The 22646-nt window shown below is 37.8% G+C and overlaps 2 protein-coding genes across 5 annotated transcripts in view; one reads left to right on the top strand and one right to left on the bottom strand.

The window, feature by feature from the left end:
• The window catches only part of grm1a (glutamate receptor, metabotropic 1a), a 45501-nt gene extending 43287 nt beyond the window's left edge, over positions 1 to 2214 (bottom strand). For 2 of the 4 annotated variants that reach the window (XM_049479900.1, XM_049479908.1), the window contains exon 1: positions 1963 to 2209. The gene's annotated coding sequence lies outside the window, so the exon portion shown is untranslated. Of the gene's footprint in view, positions 1 to 1962 lie in introns of all 4 variants that reach the window. The other 2 variants (XM_049479902.1, XM_049479918.1) reach the window with 2 other exon arrangements.
• Positions 2215 to 7716: 5502 nt separating this feature from the next.
• Positions 7717 to 21019, top strand: cd164 (CD164 molecule, sialomucin). The gene is made up of 6 exons (XM_007255666.4): positions 7717 to 7918; positions 9177 to 9251; positions 16596 to 16658; positions 16785 to 16853; positions 17064 to 17123; positions 17248 to 21019. Exons 1-6 carry the CDS (start codon positions 7852 to 7854, stop codon positions 17403 to 17405), a joined length of 492 nt encoding a protein of 163 aa, XP_007255728.2. The 5' UTR covers positions 7717 to 7851; the 3' UTR covers positions 17406 to 21019.
• Positions 21020 to 22646: the final 1627 nt, after the last annotated feature.

Raw genomic sequence — 22646 nt, 5'->3', positions numbered from 1 at the left:
AAGAATTGAAACATAGCAAATACTGTAAACAAATCTGTAAAAGGGAACTGAATAAGAGTGATTTTAATGCTGCAAGAGTTAACGAAATTCTGTTAGAGTGAAAACAATGCTATAAAAGAGATTTTAACATTAAAAATGTAAGTATGTAAGAATGATTTTAAGGATTTTATCACTGCAAGAGGCAATTCAACACTCAAGTGAAATTAAGGCTGGTATATCCTCTCTGACTGAATTGTAACAAAGTGAATTTAACATTACACATGTGAATTTAAAAATGTCGGAACAAAGAAAACAGTGTAAAAGCAAATTAAATCATTTACAGCTGAATTTAAAACTGTGAGAGTGAATTTAACTCTATGACAAAAAGTGAACCTAGCACTGTACGAGTAAATTTTACTCTGCATGACTCAATCAAGCACTGTTGCTGACACTGTGATCACTGCAGAAAAGATTCCAACACTTTTAAAAACTGAATTGTACACTATTCAGTACTGCCAAAACACATATATACACTGCAAGAGCGATTCCAACATGGTTAAAACTGAATTATGCACATCAAGTTGACAGATCACTTTTAGGACTCAACCCTACAGTGCAAAAGTAAATCATTCACAGTTAAAACCCAATTATACACTGCAAGAGTAAACTGAACACTGTTAAAACTGAATTATATACAGAAATATTTGCAACACTGGTAAGCATAAACTCTACAGTGCAAGAGTAATTACAACACTGTTAACTGGAAATTTGACAAGGCAAGTGTGAATCCAACAGGGTTAAGATTAAATCCATGACATGACAGAGAACCTAACACTGGTAGCAGAGAAATCAACACTGTTTAGACTGAATTCTATACTGCAAATAGAAATTTAACTATGTTAGAACTGAGCTGTACACTGCAAGAGTGAATACCGCAGTATGTGGATATATCCATCTGTTTAAAAGTGAATTTAGAGCCGTATGAGTAAATCATATGCTGTACTGAATTATGCAAAAATCTGTAAAATGGTACTTGCATGGTGCACATCTCAGTTTGTCTTTCATTTTCTTTCATTTATTCCTGTGAAACTGAATGACATGTTTCAAGTATGTTAAATGAATAAAATATAATTTCAGTGAATAAAAGTGGATTTTTACTAAGACTGTAGGCATAAATCCAACACAGCATTTAAATGGATTGACTCTACTGCCCACGCTTAAAAAAAACTGTTCCTTGATAGACTTTTAAGGGGTCATTAGTTTGAAACTGTGTAAGAACCCGTACGGTGCTTTGGGAAACCTTAACAAAAGATTTTAGAAGAAAACGTTCGTTGAAGTACCTTAAGCTGCAGCAAGTCTGAATGCAGTTCTACCAGACTGAGTTCAGTACTGTAGGAGTGAATCAATCACTGTTAAATTGAATGAGCCAGCACTACACAGTGTTCCCCCAGCTCTGAGCTTTTATTGGGTAAAGACAGACCTCAGCATAGACTAGTGCTCCTTCACATAACCCAGTGAAAAGTTTTTGGGGTGTATGCCTGCCTTGCACCATTCATTCACTGTATGATATAAAACTGGACTAGCAAACCCTCAGAGCCACTCACTGATCTACAGTCAGCTAGAATCGTGAGCTGTGTTGTGTAGCATTGTATATGTAGAGCAGCGAGGGAAGACCAGCCCATGCTGGAGCTGTTCTGGGGTCTCAGTGGCCCTGCGGGCAGGTTCAGCACCGCGGACAGCGCACACGCACCCTCCCGCGTCCTGAAGGTGAACGCAGCGCTGCCCCGCACTCTACAGCTTCACACCGACTCTAAACCCGGGACTGCTCTCCATCACTGATCATCCCCGCATACACACCGCACAGCACGCAGCAGCGCTCCTCCTTACACTGCGACCTTCAGCAGCTCCACACTCCCCACCATCAACACGACCAGTCCCCACAACCTTATTCCCCCATTCACCCGCTCCCCGCGCTCAGCTCACCAGCTCCACACGCTCAGCGGATGCAGCGACCCCGCCATTCAGAGTCTCAGTAAATCACGCCTTCTTCCCTCACATCTGGCCAGCGGCGGAAACACGACCGCGCGAGCGCCGCGCAGGACATCTGGCGTCTGTAGAGGAATTCAGAGCTACGCACCTGAGCCCTTCCTGCATCGCCCTCCCAGCTTCTGGAGCAGCCGGTGCCGGAATCTGATACTTCACTTCACACCACTCCACCAGTGAGAGAGAGACTGACTATCTCTCTCTCACACATATTCTCTCTCTCTCTCTATCTCTCTCTCACACACACACACTCTTTCTCTCTCTCACACACACATATTCTCTTTCTCTCTCTCTCTCTCTCTCTCTCTCTCTCTCTCTCTCACACACACACACACATACACTCTCTCTCTCTCTCTCACGCACACACACTCTATCTTTCTCTCTTTCTCACTCTCTCTCTCTCTCTCTCTCTCTCTCTCACACACTCCCCCTCGCTATCTCTCTCTCTCTTTATTTCTTTCTCAATCTCTCTTTACACACACAGTCTCTCTCACACACTCTCCCTCTCTCTCTCCCTCTCTCTCTCTCTCTCTCTCTCTCTCTCACGCTCTCACTCTCTCTTTCTTTTACTCACAAGTCAGCACATCCCTGCATTAGATTGGAATCAGAACAATATTAATAATACTAATAAGATGTGTTGATTGACACTAGAAATAGAACTATATACAGCTCTGGAAAAAAATCAGAGACCACTTAAAATTGATGAGTTCATCTGATTTTACCAAATTGAAAACCTTTGGAATTTAATCAAGAGGAAGATGGATGATCACAAGCCATCAAACCAAACTGAACTTCTTGAATTTTTGCACCAGGAGTGGCATAAAGTTATCCAAAATCAGTGTGTAAGACTGGTGGAGGAGAACATGCCAAGGTGCATGAAAACTGTGATTAAAAACCAGGATTATTCCACCAAATGTCTTGTGTCCAGTGTCTTGATAAAATTGTCCTCAATGTTGGAAGGCTAGATGCCCTGAAATCTCTACCATTTAATGAAAGACACATAAATATCCCCATAAGCTGTAAAAAAAAAAGTAATGTACTAAATTATTTTTGGGCTAAAACTGAAACTGAACAAATTACCATTTGACCCAAAAGCTAAACACTAAACACAGAACATGAATTTTGCCCCTTCTTCATCATTTCATAAATGAAATAGCCTAAATATATTGTGTCTTGCTTTTAAAAGAGAAATTAATTACAAAACTACAATTTAAAAATAATCATTGAACAATAAACATTTTAGCAGACATACTAACAAAGCAAAATATGACATAAAATAAATGACCAAGGCTCCACTATGATTAGAAGATTGCCTGTTCGAATCCAATTCATGTAGCTTGCCATTGGCTGCCGGAGCCCTGAGAAAGCACAATTGGCCTTGCTCTCTCTGGGTGGGTAGATGGTGCTCTCTCCCCACATCACTAATGGATGGTGTCTGCAGCACAAGGCATCTGTGAGCTGATGTATCAAAACCAAGCCACTGACTGCACTTTCCCCCGAGCATGCTGTGATGCTACTCGGCAATACTGCATCAGCAGCAGTTTGAAAAGAGGTGGTGAATCAGAGAAGGTATGTGCCACTGTAAACCCATTCGTTGTTTGCACTCAAATGATTTAAGTCTGTTTTACATAAAATGGATATTTCTAAGCAATACTCAACTATTTTTAGTTAGCTGAACATTTGTGGGAACATATCCACTTAAACTGAGATCTTTGAGTTGAACCAACTTATAATAACTGAGATTAATCTGTTGCCATTGGCAGCTTCTTTTCCATTGGCTTCTGTCACAATCTATTTGCATACTGGGTGTGTTCAACAGTTTCTGACAGTCACCATCAGTGTGTAGTGATTCCTCCTGGGCTACCTTAGAAATAAATCAAGTTTCTCTTTAGTTGTAAAAACTTGAAGTTTTAATTTATGCTAACTTAATTTTTTATTCCCTATTACTTAACTTTTTTTAAGGCAATAGGTTTCCTCAATTTTTTAAGTAAATACAACTTAACCAGGCATACAGTGTAGCCTTTACCCTCCTTCACCATCACTAGTGATAGGGGGAGTCCTAATAACTGGCCTTGTAAATTGGGGCGAAAATGGGGAAAAAATCTAAATAAAATAATAAAAAATAAGTACGTAAATAAATAAATGACTAAAAATGTCAATATACAAAAAGCACCACACTCCACTATGGTTGCAATTTGATTATGGCATCAAAAACATTCAGTCTTTTCATTTACTTTTTTGTTACTTGCAAATAATCAAATCAACTATTTTCACTTAGCTCAAAGCTGAATGCGAAATGAATGTAAAAAAATGAATTGTATTATGAAGAAGAAGAGGTCATATTAACTCAAAATGCAATCAAAACTGAACACATTTTTTCACTTATTTGTGTTTGCAGTTAATTTGTTAATGGCAGTGCGTTCATAATGATGATCATCATGGAAGCTGTTTTTAAAACTTTGAGATAAATGACATGTCCTGTGTTGATTATTCCCCTGACCATTAAGCACATGGATATGACTGTAGGACATTTCTGGCACAAGAGGGAACAGGGCTGTTGGGGTGCCACCAGCTGGCCCTATTTTATTCCCTAACCTCATGAACCAAAAAGGAGTCCTTGGGACATTTAGGGTCCACAAAATCTAAATACATGGTCACACATACTGTGGTGCTGCTACACAGAACAGCAGCAGATTACATACAGCATACAAATTTAGCCTGCTTACTTCTAAAAAGAGAGTTACATCAATATGAAAGTGTTTCTTTTTAATTGTGATTTGTTGTGAAATGTTTCATTGTTAAAAAAACAAATCCAGATTCTGAAAATAAAAGGAAAAAAGAAATTAGTATGTTGCACATGTAATTGTGATTACAACTGGTTTTGTAAATAGTGAGGCATTTTTTTCAAATGTCAAAATCAAGCAATCAAGACTTACAGGTTTACTTTAACAAGTACAACACAAACCTTGCATTCAACTTATAGGAATTACAACTATTTAAATAATCCCTCTGTTTTTACATAATAAGAAGAGTTTGCCTTATTGTTAGCTGCAGTTTTATTATCAGTGAATTGTTTTGCATTATTGCATGAATAAATAAGAAAATAAAATGTCTGTTGTTGATTCCAAATGTTAAATTTGCATTTGTTTTTGGGAACTCTCCTAAAAGTGTCAATGCAGGTGAAGAAGGCCTTAATTAGGCTAAAAAATATATCAGTATCCTGAAGTACTGTGAACCAGACTTTTCACTTGCATTCATTTGTTAATGTTTTTTACTACAGATGTATTTTCATCTGACTGCAAAAGTAACTTTTGTTGAATTATTTTTGTCAAGTTGTTTGAGCAAAAAGCCCTAACAAAAGTCTGAGCAATTAAACATGTGTACTAAGTTATGTTTAGATGTGCAAGTCAGTTGTCTGACTTCAACCCACCTGATGATGGTTGTAATTCCTAAGTGAATGAGTTTATGCATAATTTTTGTTAAACCTTAAAACCTTTTTTAATATTTTGACAAAATTCATGCCATATTATTGTGCAATGATGCCCTGTACATCAGTATAGTGGAGTCAGCTAAAATTATCCAAGAGACATGGGTCTCTTAAATAATGATTTATTTAGAAAATGTGAATGTTTCCAGCTTTTTAGTTTAAAAGAGCAGGTAGAGAATTGTTTGGAAATATTTTGCTTTGTTGGCGAGCTTACCTGTTATTGCTTTATTATTATATTATTATACACCATGTATAACAATGATGAATAAAAAAAAATAATTAGTAATTAAATAATGAATTAATTTAAAAACATGTGCTCCTGTGCTCTGTGGGCGTGCCCACAGTGATGTCACTCAAAATCCCTAAAAGACTTCTTGGGTAGGATACTTTGGTGTATCCTCTGCTGGTGAAAGCTACAAGGAGGATTTTAAGCGGCTTCTGCTGTCTCCTCCAGTATTCAGACAGACAGTAAGATGGTGTCATTAAAACAGTTTCCAGGTCACTGAGAGGAAGAGAGGAGGAGGAACAATAGGTAAAAGGAGCAACTTTTGTGGTTTCTGAATGCAGCCATCATGAACTAATTAGGGAACAACCAAACAACAAACCGGCTTTAATATGTGACGCTCTGAGGACATCTGACATATGGTATACATTGGAAATTCTCACGTACATTGTCTGTACACAACATTTTGGGTGTTTTATACTGAGCTATTTAGAGTATAGCATGTGTTTTTGAGAAAATGGCTGACACACTGTATACAGTGCACTATTTCTGTAATCTTTTTCTATCTGTTTTTATCACTGTTGCTGACTAGGCACATTTACAGAGGATTAGTTTCTCACGGGGTTCTGGGGTAATTTTCTCTTTTATGAGAATGACTGTTTTTTTCTTAGTCGTCCTTTGAGAAAATTACAGGCACATTTACCTACTATTTTTCGCTGAACTCCGTGGTCCTCCAGTAATTTTAGTCCCGTCTGGACTCAAATCTCTGAGTTTTCCACAGAGATCCACATAAACACAACAGCGATTGGAAATGGAGGAGCTACTGAACACAATGTCATGTGACGGAGAAAGTAAAAAAAATAACCTCACTGATCCTCCTGTTTTTTTTTCAATTTGGATGCAAGAGTTGTGTCACTGAGTTGTAGTAGTGTGAAAGAAACGAATCCCGCTTTAGAAGTTCTTCTTCCTGTAAATATCGAACATGTGGCAAGGCATCTGATCTCTTAGAGCAGGCAGATCGACACAGTACTGGACTAATGACACATTTAAACTCAGCCTCAGGCCTCTGAAGCACTTCTGCCCGAGCAGTGGAAGTTTAATACACACTGCGCCATCTGGCGGTCGCAGCTGTAACACGCTTCTAAAATGACTATATTCTTACTATATATTTTTATGCACAGCCCAGTGACCAATTAAAATTCTAATCACTAATCAAGACTTTCGGACAAACTCAAGTCTTCTCGTGAAAATTGCCTGGAATGTAAAATCAAAGATTAAAAGACACAATTTTAATCTCATATTGGAAGAAAGAATAATACGATTCAATGACGCTGCAGTCCTGCCATCTAGTGATCAACATAACAATGACACTATATCGTCATATACTGTAATGCTTCACCGTTTCAGTAAAACTACTCACAGGACTGAAACAAAACTCATAACGTTTTTGTTGCATCTTATTTCACTATCACACTTTTAAATGCTAAATGTGAGGATGACTCCTTGGTGTTAAGGCTTGTTTAAAAGAAGAATAAGACAAAATAACACCTGAAACACTTTATTGCTTGTTATCATCTGTGCATAAACATATTTTTAATGGCAACATTTCAGGTAACTAAAATGCAAGAATAGCTGTACAGTATATTAAGGGTTCATTCTGTTTGCAATCAAATAAAAGCCAGAGGAAACTGAAGAAATACTGCACCTTTTTATAGAGAGAGGAGGGAGGGAAAGAGAGAAAGGGGGGAACAGAGAGAATAGGAGGGGGGGCGAGAGAAAAAGGAGTGATGGAAAAACAGAGGTGAGAGAGAGGGAGTTAGGGAAAAAAAGAAAGATATGGAGAAAGATAGGGGAGAGAGGGAGAGGTGGACAGAGAAAGGAGCAGAGGAGGGAGGGAGAGAGAGGAGGGAGGAGCAATGGAGAGAGGGAGGGGGTGTGGGGGAGGAGGAGGAGGAGGAGGGAACACGTGGCATTAGTGCAAAAAAAACTCTGCCACATGACCGAGAAGCAGGAAGCGCCGCTGATCATCGTCACAAAGTACACATCCAGCGCTTCATCATCTCCAGACTGAGAGCTGTAGCGGGATTCGGCGGCCTGGTGGAGAGGTTAAACTGAGAGCATGTTTTGGAGAGCGCTCTTCGTAACTCTGGTGGTAGCGGCTCTGGGGATCAGTGCCCAGGGTTCGAGTAAGTTCCAGTGTTTACTTGTGAGCGGATTAGCACAGAGGCTAGGCTAAGATAGCAAGTGAGTTAACTAGCTAGCCAGATACCCTGCTAGCGTTAGCCTGTTCGCTAAGCTAGTTAGCTAGCAAGTTTTTGAGGAGTTTTCACTGGACTGACAGTATCTTTAATCGTTCTTAAATCGTGAAAATGTGTCTGTTTTTATTACATTAGTTACCTGGCTGGCTGTTTTTCAATCGTAGCTCATTGTAATACAGGTTTCTCTACCACAGTTTAAGAGCGCAGAGCTGCAGTTATCTGTTACCGACCGATAGACAACACCGGTGTTCTGTCGATTTGTGCTTCCTTGTCAAATGGTGCCACCAAGGTGTGTTATGTTTTTATAGCTAAATTAAACAACAGGTTGGATGTTAGGAGGCTAACTAGTTTTTTTTTAAGTATTAAATTAAATAGGATATTTAAACATAAGCTAATTAATGTTACTATTTTAATCGCCATTTACACCTTTGTAACACTAAGGAAAATGATAATAGTGAACTATAACTGTATAATTTGCTCGAGAAAAACAGATTTCTCACGAATAACAGGCCAAAAAGCTTTAAAACTGTGGGTCAGCGCATGCGTAGTTGCGTAAAGTAGCACACATCGACGAGTAGCACAGTCAGACAGAACACCTGGCTAGCCTGCTCTGAGTGGCTGCATGGCCTTGACTCTCGAGGCCTGTCTTGTTTTTGGTTTATATTTATAGAAGAGCAGCTGGGCTGATTTTTAACACGACATTTAAACATTCACATTTCATATGTCAGTCAGAAGTGGCTGTAAGACTGTACAACATAATATCTAACATTAATCCTAAATGACCAGACAGTGTTATGCAATTGTTATGTGTTGCTGTTGTTTTTGGGAATACATGAGAGCTAAATAAATTATTTTAACATGCTCTAAGCCTACATCTTGTATTACACCACCAACGTTTTACTGCCATTCTGTTTTTTGTTGGTTTTATATTGTATTAGTATTATGTGTTTTATTGAACATCTAACCACTATTGTTTTTTTATCCTCATAAGATAAATGATTAGCCACAATTATTTCTTAATATGTCATGACTAATTCCAATAAACCAGATGCCACTTCTGTATATGTGCCATGAGACACTAAGAAAAGTAGGGCACTTTATTGTTATAATTCAGTTGTTAGGGTAGGCTTATTGGTGATTTTGTTGGTGTATTGCTGATTGTAATATTCTCTTTCCACTTTTTTAGATGGAACATCAATTTGTGATGATCTTGGCTGTTTGCAGTGCACAAATAACACTGAATGTGCCTGGATGGATTGTGGTAAGTTTTTAATCACTCTAATTAGCAGATTTAAATTAGACTAAGATCTGCCTGGTCTTTGACAGGTCATTGTAATCTGACCCTTCCATTAACACCTCTCTGCTTGTACCTTTCTGTGGATTCCACAATGCACAATCACAAGCAATATCATTTGAACTGTTAGCAACTCCATGATGAACAGCAGCACATACTTCACCACTGGCATTTAGATTCATTGAGATCCTCAGCATCATATGATCTTTAGGATATATTATAAACTTATGTCAGCATATAGAGTGTAAGGTCAGCATATGAAGTCTTATTTATTTATCATCATATTTATTTATACGTATCATTAGTCCATGCTAAGATGCCTGTGGGTGAACACTGGAATGGTTTTGAGAAGTTCTTGGCAGTGCCAGAACTGGATGTAAGTTTAAAATATTTTTTGATAAAGCTTGAATTGAACATTTTAACTTGCTTATAAGTTATAAGCTGTTATAAACACAATAATATGCACAGTTCTGTGTGATCATTGCTGTTGGATTTCTGTGGAAAAAAATGGCTTCTAGTAACATTCCACAGCTGTAACAATCTGGTATTTTTATCAGCGTCACTGACTATATTTGCTTGTTGTTTGTGTTGTTGGCTGTTTAAGCAACTGGCTGGCCTCAGGCCAGTGGCCCTGCCTTGTCCATAAACAAGCTTCTGAATAGTGGAGCCATGTGATTGGTTATCTGTCACTCGTCCATAATCGTAGTTGTTTTCCAAACTGGATGTCAAGGAACAGAGTTTTGAGTGCATTTGTTACTAGACTGGAGCAGTGACATAGACTGTATACAAAAATATAAATTTTATAGTTAGTTAAATTAGTTAGTTAAATTATTCTGAATAATCAACTGGAAATACTCTACTTTTGTCCAGAGCTCGTAACCATATTAGCTTACCCACCCTATTGCACATAAGCACAACCCCAGGCAGAGCCAGCTGTGCTCCTTCACCAGTCTCACAGGCTGCAATACATATCCCACACCCTTGTCTTGGTAACTGTGTGTCAGATAGAGAAGCTACTTCTGCCGGAACACAGTGTTATATTGTGCCACTCTTAACACTGTTATGAAAATGGAAGAAGAATAGGCCACTGTGTGCTTGTTCATCTTGTCAGACCTAAGCTGAACTGAGCGGCAGACGAGCCACACATGCAGACCCGTATCTGTGGCAAATGAAAGTAAATCACTGTGTGCCATACCTCAGCAACAGCCCATCAGCTGATTGAGCAAGCCTTCTTTCAGTGTGATTACGCAGCATGTAAGCTTCTTTAGGTGACTTGTTGAGAAAAGTGTTTAAAAAACTGTGTTGTGTTTTATAAGGAAAGTTATTCACTTTTTATAAACTTGAAACTGTCCTGCTGCAAACCTGCAAGGACTGTTAAGAATTCTGGAGTCCCTCCAACTTCTGAGAACTTGAAACTATTGTAAACCTCTTTCCGCAGAGCTGTCAGAAACCAGTGGGAGTAGACTTTGTCCCAAAAGCCAGATCAGTAGGCAGCCATTACCACGCCCATAGTGTGTTTCGGTGTGTTTAGCTTTTACAGTCAGGGCAGGGAGGAGTGAAAGTGGTCCGACAGGACTGGGCAGACTTGTCATTCACAGCTGAGCCCCTCATAACAAAGCCTGCAGCATTTGTGTTATAATTCAGCGTTTAGATAGATTGAAGCTACATTTTTGGAGGTGGTTCACAGGAGGGACCAGGTCTTAAGTAGGGGCTCAAAGGTGCTTCACTTGACGTTCACTATGCTAGAACACTTTCTGTAGCACTCACAGCATGACTGCACAGACACAGCCTGAACACAAATATGAGACCAGAAGAAGGTACTCATTGCTGAAACAGCAGCCAGAAATATCTGCTGACCCAGTTAACTGCATTTTTACTGATAAGATAGGAACAACCCTCAGACATTGTTGATCTTTAGTGAATGCTGTCACTGCCGGGAAACGATACTGAGACTGGTTATAAACCTCTGAAAAGCTGACATACGCTTTCCGTAATGACTAGAGCCATTAAAATCCACTGAGATCGCATGTACAGTTTTTACTTTCAGATAATATTTTTATTTAAAATTGCCTACCAATTAAGAAAATAAAAAAAAAAACATTACTAAGTTCAGCCAACTGTCAGTTTTACTAGTTTTTCTAGTTAGAACATTATTATTGCCTTTAAATTATTGCTGCCTACACTGATCTATCAACTAGACCTTGTGGTTTAGTTAAAGGTGAATTTAACCCAAACTGCCCCACCCCAACCCATGATGACAAATCATGGCAAACTTTATTCAAAACCTAATGCCAGCTACTCATTACATGACTTTCTTTCGATGTGTCGATGTGCTGTTCAATACAATACACTACTGGTTGTGTTGAAATTGCAAATCCTTCAGTTGTTAAGACTTTCAAACTACGTTACAGATCAGCAACACAGGGTCACAAAGTACACGATTTCTCACAGTGGGAAAATTCAGACTCACCTGGCTGTTCTCCAAAAACACATTTTGTCATGAGAACATGTCAGAACAAAACGCACACAAGCACTAGCGATGCCATGCCAGAGAATCTCTAGAACAGAATATATGCAGTTGCGTTGAGTTCATATAGAGCAATTGAGTAAAATCATTATAAACATTATAAATGTCTGATAATTCTTATACTAAAATATGTACTTAGGTTCTCAACACAGAACTATATCAAATGTTTCAGCACTGCAGACATCATTTTTAAAAGGTTTTAAAAAAGTTCTCCAGTTAACTCTAGCTGTTTCTAGCTGTAGGTCACCAGCTATCTTGTAGCAATCAGCTCATAGCAGTAATGCTAACGTCTTTACTGACTAAAACCTGTTTGTTATAGAAAGTTTTACAAGCAAACATGTCTTGCTTTTTTAAGAAAAAATAATTTAGTAGTCACTATTTTAAATGAAATGTTTTAGCTTTTAGCTCCATTAAGCATCATTCATAGAAAACTCACTTTAAAGCTCCCTCTAGCATTTAACAGTAATTTACTGATATAACATGGAAACAAAAAGTGGTCTCCATAACAGCTCTCTTCATAAACAGACTCTCCATAAACAGCTCTGGCCATGCCGCCTTGCCAGGCATCTTCGACTGGTCAGAGATCAGTCAGCGACGGCTCAGCAAACGTCTTTCATTAGTTCACACAACAGGACTGAGTGAGCGCTGACTGATGCTCTATTTGCTGAGCAGATTTTTTGTTGTCGATCATAATGAAACTGCGGCTAAAAAACTGGGCTAAAATTGTGTAGTGTGAACCTGGCATAAGATTCTAAAAGTAGCAGTATCTTTACTTTTTGGATTCGGAATGAAACAGACAGGGTGGGATGATTTGTAGACTTGAAACAAATTAATGATTATGCTGTATGTTGAAAAGTGATAGTCAAGGCAATCTAATAGCTTCCATTGCAGTTATTAAACTGTGAAGTGTTCTGCAAAGGCTGTACTCGACTTCAAGAGTGACCATACAAACCAATGGCATCAAAACATGAAATACCAGCGAGACCGCTACCTTTCACATATGCATGAGAGGTGAAACATACTTTTCCTTCGCTGTTCCTGGTATCTCTCTCTCTCTCTCTCTCTCTCTCTCTCTGTGTATACCACACTAAAAAATGATGACCCAACGTACGTGTGTCTGATCAGGGTAAGGTTTAGGAGACTACACAACACATAATTAAGCTGTAAATAAAAAACACTTAAAGCCCTTGATAAAACTACTTGTCTGTTATCAGTGTTCTGCCAGGGATTTGCAGATTTGCATCTGTCTAACAAAGAAAGTTTTTATACACTTATACCTGTCAAGGAAACACAAATCCAGTTCTATCTCCTATAGTTAATTTTCAAATCAGCTTTGATGTAGTTATACATTTTAAGGTTGTTAAATTAATCACATAAAAATAATGTTGGTAATTGCCTTTCTTTGTGCCTTGTTCTGATTGTTGTGTTCTGATCATTGTAACGTGATTGACAGACATCATACACATATCATATCAAACAGCAGAACTTACTCTATGTAACCAGCACAGTAGTATCATTTTAATATCAAAAGTCAGTGATTAAATCATTTGGAATATGCCATATTAAACCACAGAAAATAGAAAATCTAACCTGCACAGTGCCATTGGTCTGTTATTAAAAATTAGTGGAAACCATTTAGCATCTCCAGTTTGCTGTTAGCTATTGTGGCTAATAAAAGTCCCAAGGTCTGATTGTATTAATTACAAGATGTGTAGTAAAAAATAAAGAATTATTTTTTTGGACTTTAAAAGCAATTTTTAATCAAAAGATTATTTAGTCATCACTTCACAGCACTAAGAAAATAGAATCCTTTACTATTCTAATATTACATTATATAACATTAGAGTGAGCAGTGCTTTAAGTGTGAGAAACACACATTTTGAGTCTTGATATCAAACAAAAGGAATTGGCATATGTCAAGCACCAATCTACATTTTAAAAGAACCTGCTGACAGTTGAATTCATTAGCCAACGGTGTGCTAAAATACGGATATTACTAAGAGGTTGGCCAGCTCATGGACCTCTTGTATTAATCTGAATGTGTGCACATGTTACTAAAGGCTCTGAATAGGTAACATGGACTATGTTCATATTAAAGGATTGTTGCTCAGTTCAAGGCTTGATTTTTGCTCACTTGTATACAGGGTTTGTGCGTGGTGCTTACCTTTTTGTCTTAAAATGATCACATGCACACCTACTAAGCAGCAAATTCACATGAATGGTACACATGCATCTTGGCCTGTCACGATATGATTTTTATTTATGGACGATATATTTGTCCCAGAAATTATTGCAATACACTATATTTTTGTCATTTTAAAACCATGCCACTGGCATAATGATAACAGAATAGCATAAAAAACAATTCAAAACAATCAAACCTTCTGCAGTTCACACTGTGTGTAAGAATTGATCAGATTTTTCAAAGCTAAAATACTGTTCTTTATTATATGTGTACAAACATACATATAAACACAATAGACGATATCACAGTTATCATATCTTATTAAGGTCATGTTTATTTATTGTACGATAAATCGATAATGTAATTATTATGACAGGCTTACATGCATCATGAACTGCGTTGTCCAATTTTGTAGGTGATTAGTGTTACCTGTTTTAAGTATTTGCTCCTGCCACACAATAAACTAATGGTTTAATGGAACACAAATCTCACAGATCAGATCACGGATTCAAAACTGTGGATGTAAGAAAATATCAATGTCAGTATTATATTGTAGTATTTTGTTTTGCAATACTGTATTGATTCTCAATATGTATTGGTTTAGATGTTAAGTTTGGTGAAATACAGTGATTTTATTTAGTGTTGTGTTTAAGTCCAGCCCACTGTATACCAGTGTTGTGCTCTGTAAATATATCCAACTGTTCTGACTGGATAAAAAGTAAACTTTTGTTCTTTATTCAGATTTTATAAATATGATAAATCTGGGTTTTTATACTATGTCAGTATTTTTCTAAAATGATTACAGTGCAGTGTTAGGAAGAAGTTTGGGCACCCATGAGTATTTTTCATGATTTTATTGGTTATATAATTTATTGCTTGTTTAGATCAGCAATTTCAGTTAAATATGTCATATAGCAGAAGAACACAGTGATATTTGAGAGGAGAAATTTAAGTTGTTGTTTTTTTACAGTAAGTGTGGAATAAGTAATACATTTAGCACTAATTATTGGAACACAAAATGTGTTTGGTAAGCTAATTGACCCTTGACCTACGTACACAAGTAAATCCAATTATGAGAAAGGGTCAAGATGACCAAATGCAAGTGTTCTTCCTCTTTGAGTGAATAAAAAAAACAGGATTTTCATGGGCCCCCCCTCACTACTCGGGCCCTGGGTAGTCAGGTCCACTACCACGCCCATGCTCACAACTCTCAAATGACCTGAAAACAAAGATAGTTCAACATCATGGTTTAGGGGAAGGATACAAAAAGCTATCTCAGAGATTTCAGCTGTCAGTTTCCACTGTGAGGAACATGGTAAGGAAATGGAAAACCACAGAAACAGCTCTAGTTAAGACCTGAAGTGGCAGAACAAGAAAAATCTCAGATAATCAGAGGAGAAGGATGGTGAGAACAATCATAGTCAACCCACAGAGCAGCTCTAAACACCTACATCATCATCTTACTGCAGATAGAGTTACTGTGCATCATTCAGCTATTCAGCACAATTTACACAAGGAGAGGTGGTATGGGAGAGAAATGCAAAAGAAGCCTTTTCTGAGCACACGCCACAAACAGAGTCGCTTGAGGTATGCTAAAGTTAAAGCACATTTAAACAAGTCAGCTTCCTTTTGGAATAAGGTGCTGTGGACTAATGAAACTAAAATTGAGTTATTTGGAGGAAAAAGAACACAGCATTCCAAGACAAACAATTTACTGCTCCTGGTGGTGATATTTCATCATGCTGTGGGGCTGTGCGATCAACACAGGTACTGGGAATCTTGTTAAAGTTGAGGGTCTCATGGGTTCCAGTCAATATCCGCAGATTCATGAGAACAATGTTCAAGAATCAGTGAGAAAGTTGACGTAGCGCCGGGGCTGAATACTTTAACAACACTGCTCAAAATCTACTAAAGCATTCATGCAGAGGAACAAGTACAACATTCTGGAATGATCATTTCAGTCCCCAGATCTCAATATAATTGAAAAATTATTATAAAAAAACAGGCTGTTCATGCTCTGAAACCATCAAACCTGACTAAACTGTTAGACTCTCAGTGGAAGAGTGGAAGCTATAGGAAGCTGTTAATTTCTGTTTAGAGGCTGTTATTTCTGCAAAAGGAGGATCTACTAAATATTGATATTTTTTTCTGTGGGACTGCCCAAATTTTATTTAAAGAATTATTGCACACTTTCTGTAAATCCTATAAACTTAATTTTACTTCTCAAATATTACTGTGTTTGTCTGCTATATAATATATTAAACTGAAATTGCTGATCCAAACAACCAGTGATCATGAAAATGATCAGGGGTGACCAAACTTTTTTATACTATTGTATTATGATATGAAGCAATATATTGAATCATAAACCCTGTGTTATGATGCACTTACCAATAAACAGCCCTATTTAGAACATTTTGCGAAAGTATCCTGGGTCTGACTGTAAAGGTAATTTTCCATTCACACATTAGTAAATGTCAGATTAGTCACGTATAGAATATAGTAAATATAGAAAAATATTTTTAAAATGGTATGCATGAATCAGATATCTAGTATACATATATCAGATGTCTTTTTCTTTCTTTTCTTTGTCTCTTAGATGGCAAAAGTGTCTGTCACAATGCCAGCCTGAATGAGAACTGCACCAAAATCAATTGCACAGGTAAGCTTGTGTTAGTACTAAATAATGAAATTAAAACAACCCCACTCTATTAAAACAACAACTCTATGAAGCTGTCTTTTATAAGATGTGATTGATCAGGAAATCCCTGTTCCTCTCTCCCAACAGTTGGACCAACTGTATCTCCCACAACAGAAAACAGCACAACAATCAACGCCACTACTATTGCTCCTACAGGTAAAATACTGTCAATAACACATAAAATGGCACACATGGAGAGTTAAGATCCACATGTATTGAAAGTAACTTATCCCTGCACACATTTTTACACACACTTGCACAATGATTGTCGACAGTGACTGTATTATGCACTACTAATATATGTATTTTTTTTTAGCAAAGTTAACAAATCATACCTGTTAATTCATTATAATGTTGTTGTTTTAGATCCTCCACAAACCTCACACCTACCCACAACCATTACAACTCCGAACAGCACCACATCAAGTAAGTCCTGCCTTTTTTTTTTTTTATATATATATATATAAAGAAATTCAGATTTTTATGGCCTGGATGAAGAAATGAGTACTTGTTTGCTACCTCCACATTTAAGCGAATACCTTTTCTACAGACACCACCACACCAACATCAGCCCCCCCTGCTAAGAAGTCTACATTTGACGCTGCAAGTTTTATCGGCGGCATCGTGCTAGTGCTTGGCCTTCAAGCTGTCATCTTCTTCCTCTACAAATTCTGCAAATCTAAGGACCGCAACTACCACACCCTGTAACCTACGCTGCCACTTGGAGGCACCACCTTGCACTACATAAACACTGAACTCACACAGTCCACAGCTACAAACACAGACACACACTTCTAATTTCACAACCGGCCTGTATTCCCTGATTCAGCCATGATAATGTATTTGATGCCTGTGGTTTGAGCTTTATTTTTCAATGAGGCTCTCACAAACACACACATACACACACACACACACACACACACATACACACATACATACATTTGCTGTAAATGTGGCCTCTAGAGCAGTGGCATTGTGGCATTTCCCTGCAAATGAAATTCTTAGAATTTAAATAGATTCTTATTTGCAACTCTACTCTGCTGTAACCAACCTTTTTGAGCTTTTCATCAAACTCTTTTGTCAGAGTAGATCTGCTAAATAATGACTTTAAGATATTACTCCACAGGCTGAAACATCTATTTGTTTGAATGCCACTGCTCTAGAAAGTGAAGGTTTAATAACACTAGTTAATGTTTGCCCATGGCCTTAGCTGATTAGCTTATTCAGAACTGGGATATGATATTATGACACACAGTAGTCAAAGTCACACTGGGATGTTTATTTTTCTAGTGATGCTTGTGTCCTGCTGTATTCATTCAGCGTTAGCTTTATGAGAAAGAAGGAAAACTTAAGGATCCATCCACCAGAATCCTGGAAGCCATATGTGCATGTTGAAAATCAGTGAAGAATAACTTAAGTTAGTAAGTGAAGGTTTTCTTTTTTTTGTTTGAGACTCTTAAATCCCTGTTAACAATCACATGTCGTTTTTGTTTTTGTTTGTTTTATTTTATTCTTTAATTGTTTTGGTAGATTATGGCAGTTGTTTGTTTTGCTGCGACTCCATTATTGCCAGAAAAGAAAGCATGAACTCCCTGCAATAAATCAGAGTACCGAGCTCAACCTTTTGCCCTTAACATCTGTAGAACAGCTGATTGAGTGCAGTCTAGTACCTGTTTCCAGGATTAGTCTGTATAAATCCACAAGCCAAATCCAGTACTAATAAAGATAATAGCGTATTGTAAGCCAGAAAGTGTTGGTGGAGGGCTCTGGATGGTCGTTTCATTCTGAAACGGTGTTGGTGTGCCTTTGGGGTTTATGTTAGTTGTGGCTTGTTCTGCTTGTTCTTGCTTTTTCTCCACTTCTTCCCTCTGAGCCTTAAAAAGTATGAATGTCTGAGTGCCGACCACCCGTTGATGCCATGCATGTGTTTTGTGGTGTGCCACCTCCTGCTGGAGCAGGCTTCATGTTTTGCACGAGTGTGTGCTCAATATTCTCAATGAAGTTGTGTTAAGATGTAAAGTCTGCCAGCTGGACTGATTGATATATTATAAGAGTCTATTAGCGGATAAATAACTAGTTTTAGTAGATGTACAGTATGTACAGTCATTTAAAATCCTTGGCTCTCCTCAGTTAGCCTTGTGCTTGTTTGCAGTCTCTTTGTCATTTTTACAGCTGCATTGCCATAACTAAGCAAAAGCATGTGCATTTCATAGTCCATATGAAAATTATAAAGGTACTTAATTTTACTAAACAAGCTCCTGTTGTGAGGTCTGAAGCCTTCCTCTAGATGAGAAGAAGGAAGATTCTGGAAGAGACTTTATTAGAGTGCATCCCTTTGCTCAGGTCAAGGGAAGGCAGGGTTCAGTTCCGAGCTCAGCTCCGGACACAGTTCAGAGGCTTTTTATATCCTGCTATTGTCCGGTCCTTGTGCTAATAGCCTCAGAGATGTGAGTAAGCTGAGTGCTGAAAAAAGGCTCCAGTAAAAATATGACCAGAGCTGTTTATGTCTACCTAAACAAGAAGGATTTATGTAACCCCAGGCTCGTGTCTTAGAGCTGAACTTATTCATATTTAGAAACCCAGAAGGCCACATATTTTGGATATGTTTGGTTACCAATTTTAGAACACACACATGTATAATTATTGAGGCCTGTGATGAATTGGATGTTGACCATACCAAATTCCTTGTATATGTGGCGGTTCATATCCGTTATTTCTCTGATTCTCTCCATTTTTGCTTTTATCCGGCTTCCACAACGTGTTTGAAGCCGAGGAGAAGAGTGGCCAAATTGAGATGGTTTAAGTTTCCATGTTGAATCGAATAGTCTTGAATAGCTTGCTGCTACTGTTTCGTCTGTTTTGAAAATTTCTCTTTTATCATTCTGTCAGACTAGAAATGTCAGAATTGCTTTATATTTTTTGAAGGTTTTTGCATTGACGTGTGCTGAAGCTGTTTGCTGAGGGTTTTTTCGCTGTGCCATGCTTATTCCTTGACCCCTTGATGACCCTGCTCAGACTTAAATATTGCTGTCGTTTTTGATTTTGATTTATTTAAGGTCTGTGGTTAAGGCCTGCTACACATTTCACCAGAACCACTTAAGCCAATTGTGCAGTCTTTGAATGAATTGCTTTTACGCCAAAGTTGTCTATGCTTGCATGATTTGAGGATTGCTATTTCGCTCCATCAGCTTTTTGCCTTGCACTGGGGTTGTTAGTCATGTGTTAATGCTAAAGGAAAAAGAAATTGAGTGCTTGCCTTTTTTGCTTGAATCATGCCAAATGACAAGTATGTTTCTTTTTTTTTCATAACTTTTCTGCACATGATAGTAGGAGTTAAGTCTGCATAGTGTCTGGGATGTAATTGTTTTTGTTTCTATTTGCAACATAGATACAGAGTGTCATTAACTCGAGACACACTGTTGCATGAACAACGTTAGGCAACATCCAAAGGTCCTGTTGTGTTGGTCCGAGGCTGGAGCCTGTATTCAGGAATGTGGAATGATGATGGGAATAGCCCACAGAGAACAACTTAGGAGTGCCTAACATATCTCTCTCTCTCTCGTCTGCTCTTTCTTTTTCTCTCTCTCTCACTTGCTCACTCTTGTGCTCACATTCTCTCTTTCTGCCCCTCTTTTCTCACTCAGTCTCCCAACTATTTTTGTCGTTGCTGTAAGATTTATCGCCCTTCATTCCGTTTTGCACCTCTTAAAGATGAAGTGCCTTAATTATGCAGAAGGTTAAATGATGAAGATTCTTGTCTTTAAATTTGTGGTTCTTTAAAGGGACTTTGCATGTTCTTGCCTGGGTGAAAATTGAGTTAATATTAAAACATATAGAAATGCTAAGAGCTGAAATTAGCGGCTAGCTTGCACCACTGTCCATGCTGTGTTTCACTCTGTTTTTATTTCTGATTACTTTTTAGTGTGGTTTGTGTAACAGCCTATTCATTCATTTTCTTTCTCAGTGCCTAGGTTTGTGGATTTTTTTTGTTTGTTTTTGTTTTTTAATCTTTCTGTTCTTTAACAGTGTATGTATGAGTTATAGATGACCTGAGGTTGGTCCATATGTGTTAAAGGTTCAATGAGTGCATCATATTTTGAGAGCAAACTCACATTGCACATTGACACCCTGCACCTACACTTGCTATCGCCTTTGTGTTTCCACAAAGTCTGCCTTAAAATGTTTTCAGCTCTGTTGATTGTTTTATTTCCCTGAAAATCTTTCATTTGTTTTCTTTTTCCTTCTTATTTCTTTATTTTTGTGCAATTGCAGTTAGGTTAAAGATGTTAAAATCAATAATTAATTAAAAAAGTGAAAATTAATAGTTTTTGTTTGTGTTTCTTATACATATTCTATATAATAAAGCTGCCTCTCTTGGATCAGGTTTAGAGAACACTACTATACATATATAACAATGAGTTGAAGTGTTTAAAATCCTGGCTGATTTCTCAACCAGAGATCTGTTTCTAGAGTATTGAAAAATATTTTATTTCTAGTGAATAATCATCTGGACAAGGTTAACCCATGACTATGGGCACAATTTAGCTAAGATTAGAGGAATACACCTAAAAGTTGGGATGGCTTGAGGTCAGACCACATTCTTGTCACAAATTAATTTGCTGGAGTTGGCAGTATTTACATTTTTTTAGACATACAAAATGTTTCTTGAGGATAGGGCTGCAGCTATCGATTAATTAAGTAATAAATCAATAATAGAGGCATAAACATGGATTGGATAAGCGCGCTGCATTCCTTTCCCACAAAGTTAGTGGACAGGGGATATTTTTGAGAAATACTTCAAGACCTGTGGAATAACTGTGACAAAGTATTAAAAAATGGTTTTCTTTTTTGTTTATTAGACAGTATTTCTAAAACTCCACAGCATTATTAAGCTACACTGATGGAAATCTTATTGATTTGTTATAAGTTAAATTTACCTGCTCTCTCCGCTCCAAAAACCTTCGTTTTTTCCACCTGCGTCCTGCTGCAATTTTTTGTCACACAAACCAAGGGGCTCCAATGCTTCAAGGTAACAAACTTGATAACTGATTCAGACCAGAGAATTGAACTGCAAGTGGAAATACACCCAAAAATGCTTTTCTACTTACCACAGAGTGGTTATAAGAGTTACTGTTACCTTTCTAACAGCTTCAACCAGTTCTGTCATTCTCTGTTGTTCTCTCTCATTAAGAGTGAGCCGGATTTACTAGATGTTTTATTTTTGCACTGTTAGAAATACTTAAACCAGCCTGTCTGACACCAACATTCTTCCCAATTCTGACTACTGATATGAACAAAACCTGAAGCTGCTGGCTTATCATATCTACATGTTTTACACTGCTCCCACAGGATAATCTGATTAGATAATTGCTTGGTCATGCAATTACATGCTCAGTGTGTGTACACATGATATAAATGAAAACATTGGTATATGTTTTATTGTTGCTTTGGCACACCGAAAAGCTGTATAGAGTTAATGATTGACTGTCTAATAGATAATGGGAAGCCTTTTAATATTTAGCCAGTTGAGCATTCTGTATTGTTTATTTTTTTCCAAGCCAAAAAGTAATCAATCAAAAAACTCAGTAACTCAGTAGTGCTGCCTAATGCAAAAATGAACGCTTTTGCTTCCCACTGTCCTTGTCTATTATGCAAATGTGTTTTTGCTTGGATTTTTCTTGGTCATCTGTGCATTATCTCATCCTCCCCCAGTCACACACTGAATCCCTTTATTAAGTATTTGACTCATCCTCTCTCTATCTGTGTTCATGTTGCATTATCAAGCCATAAGGCCAGGTTTCTGTCTAGTCCATTTCTCAGAGAATGGCTGACAGGATACATGCTCACCCTCGGGGTCACTTCAATTCCTGTTGAGCCAGCACTAAGTGACCACAGTTCATGTTGGACAGGACGTGTGGGAGAGATGCCCTTTTTCTAAGCTCGCTTGAA

Source organism: Astyanax mexicanus, chromosome 1 (assembly GCF_023375975.1).
Source record: "Astyanax mexicanus isolate ESR-SI-001 chromosome 1, AstMex3_surface, whole genome shotgun sequence".
Lineage (NCBI taxonomy): Eukaryota > Metazoa > Chordata > Actinopteri > Characiformes > Acestrorhamphidae > Astyanax > Astyanax mexicanus.
This window is presented reverse-complemented; position numbering and strand designations above follow the sequence as displayed.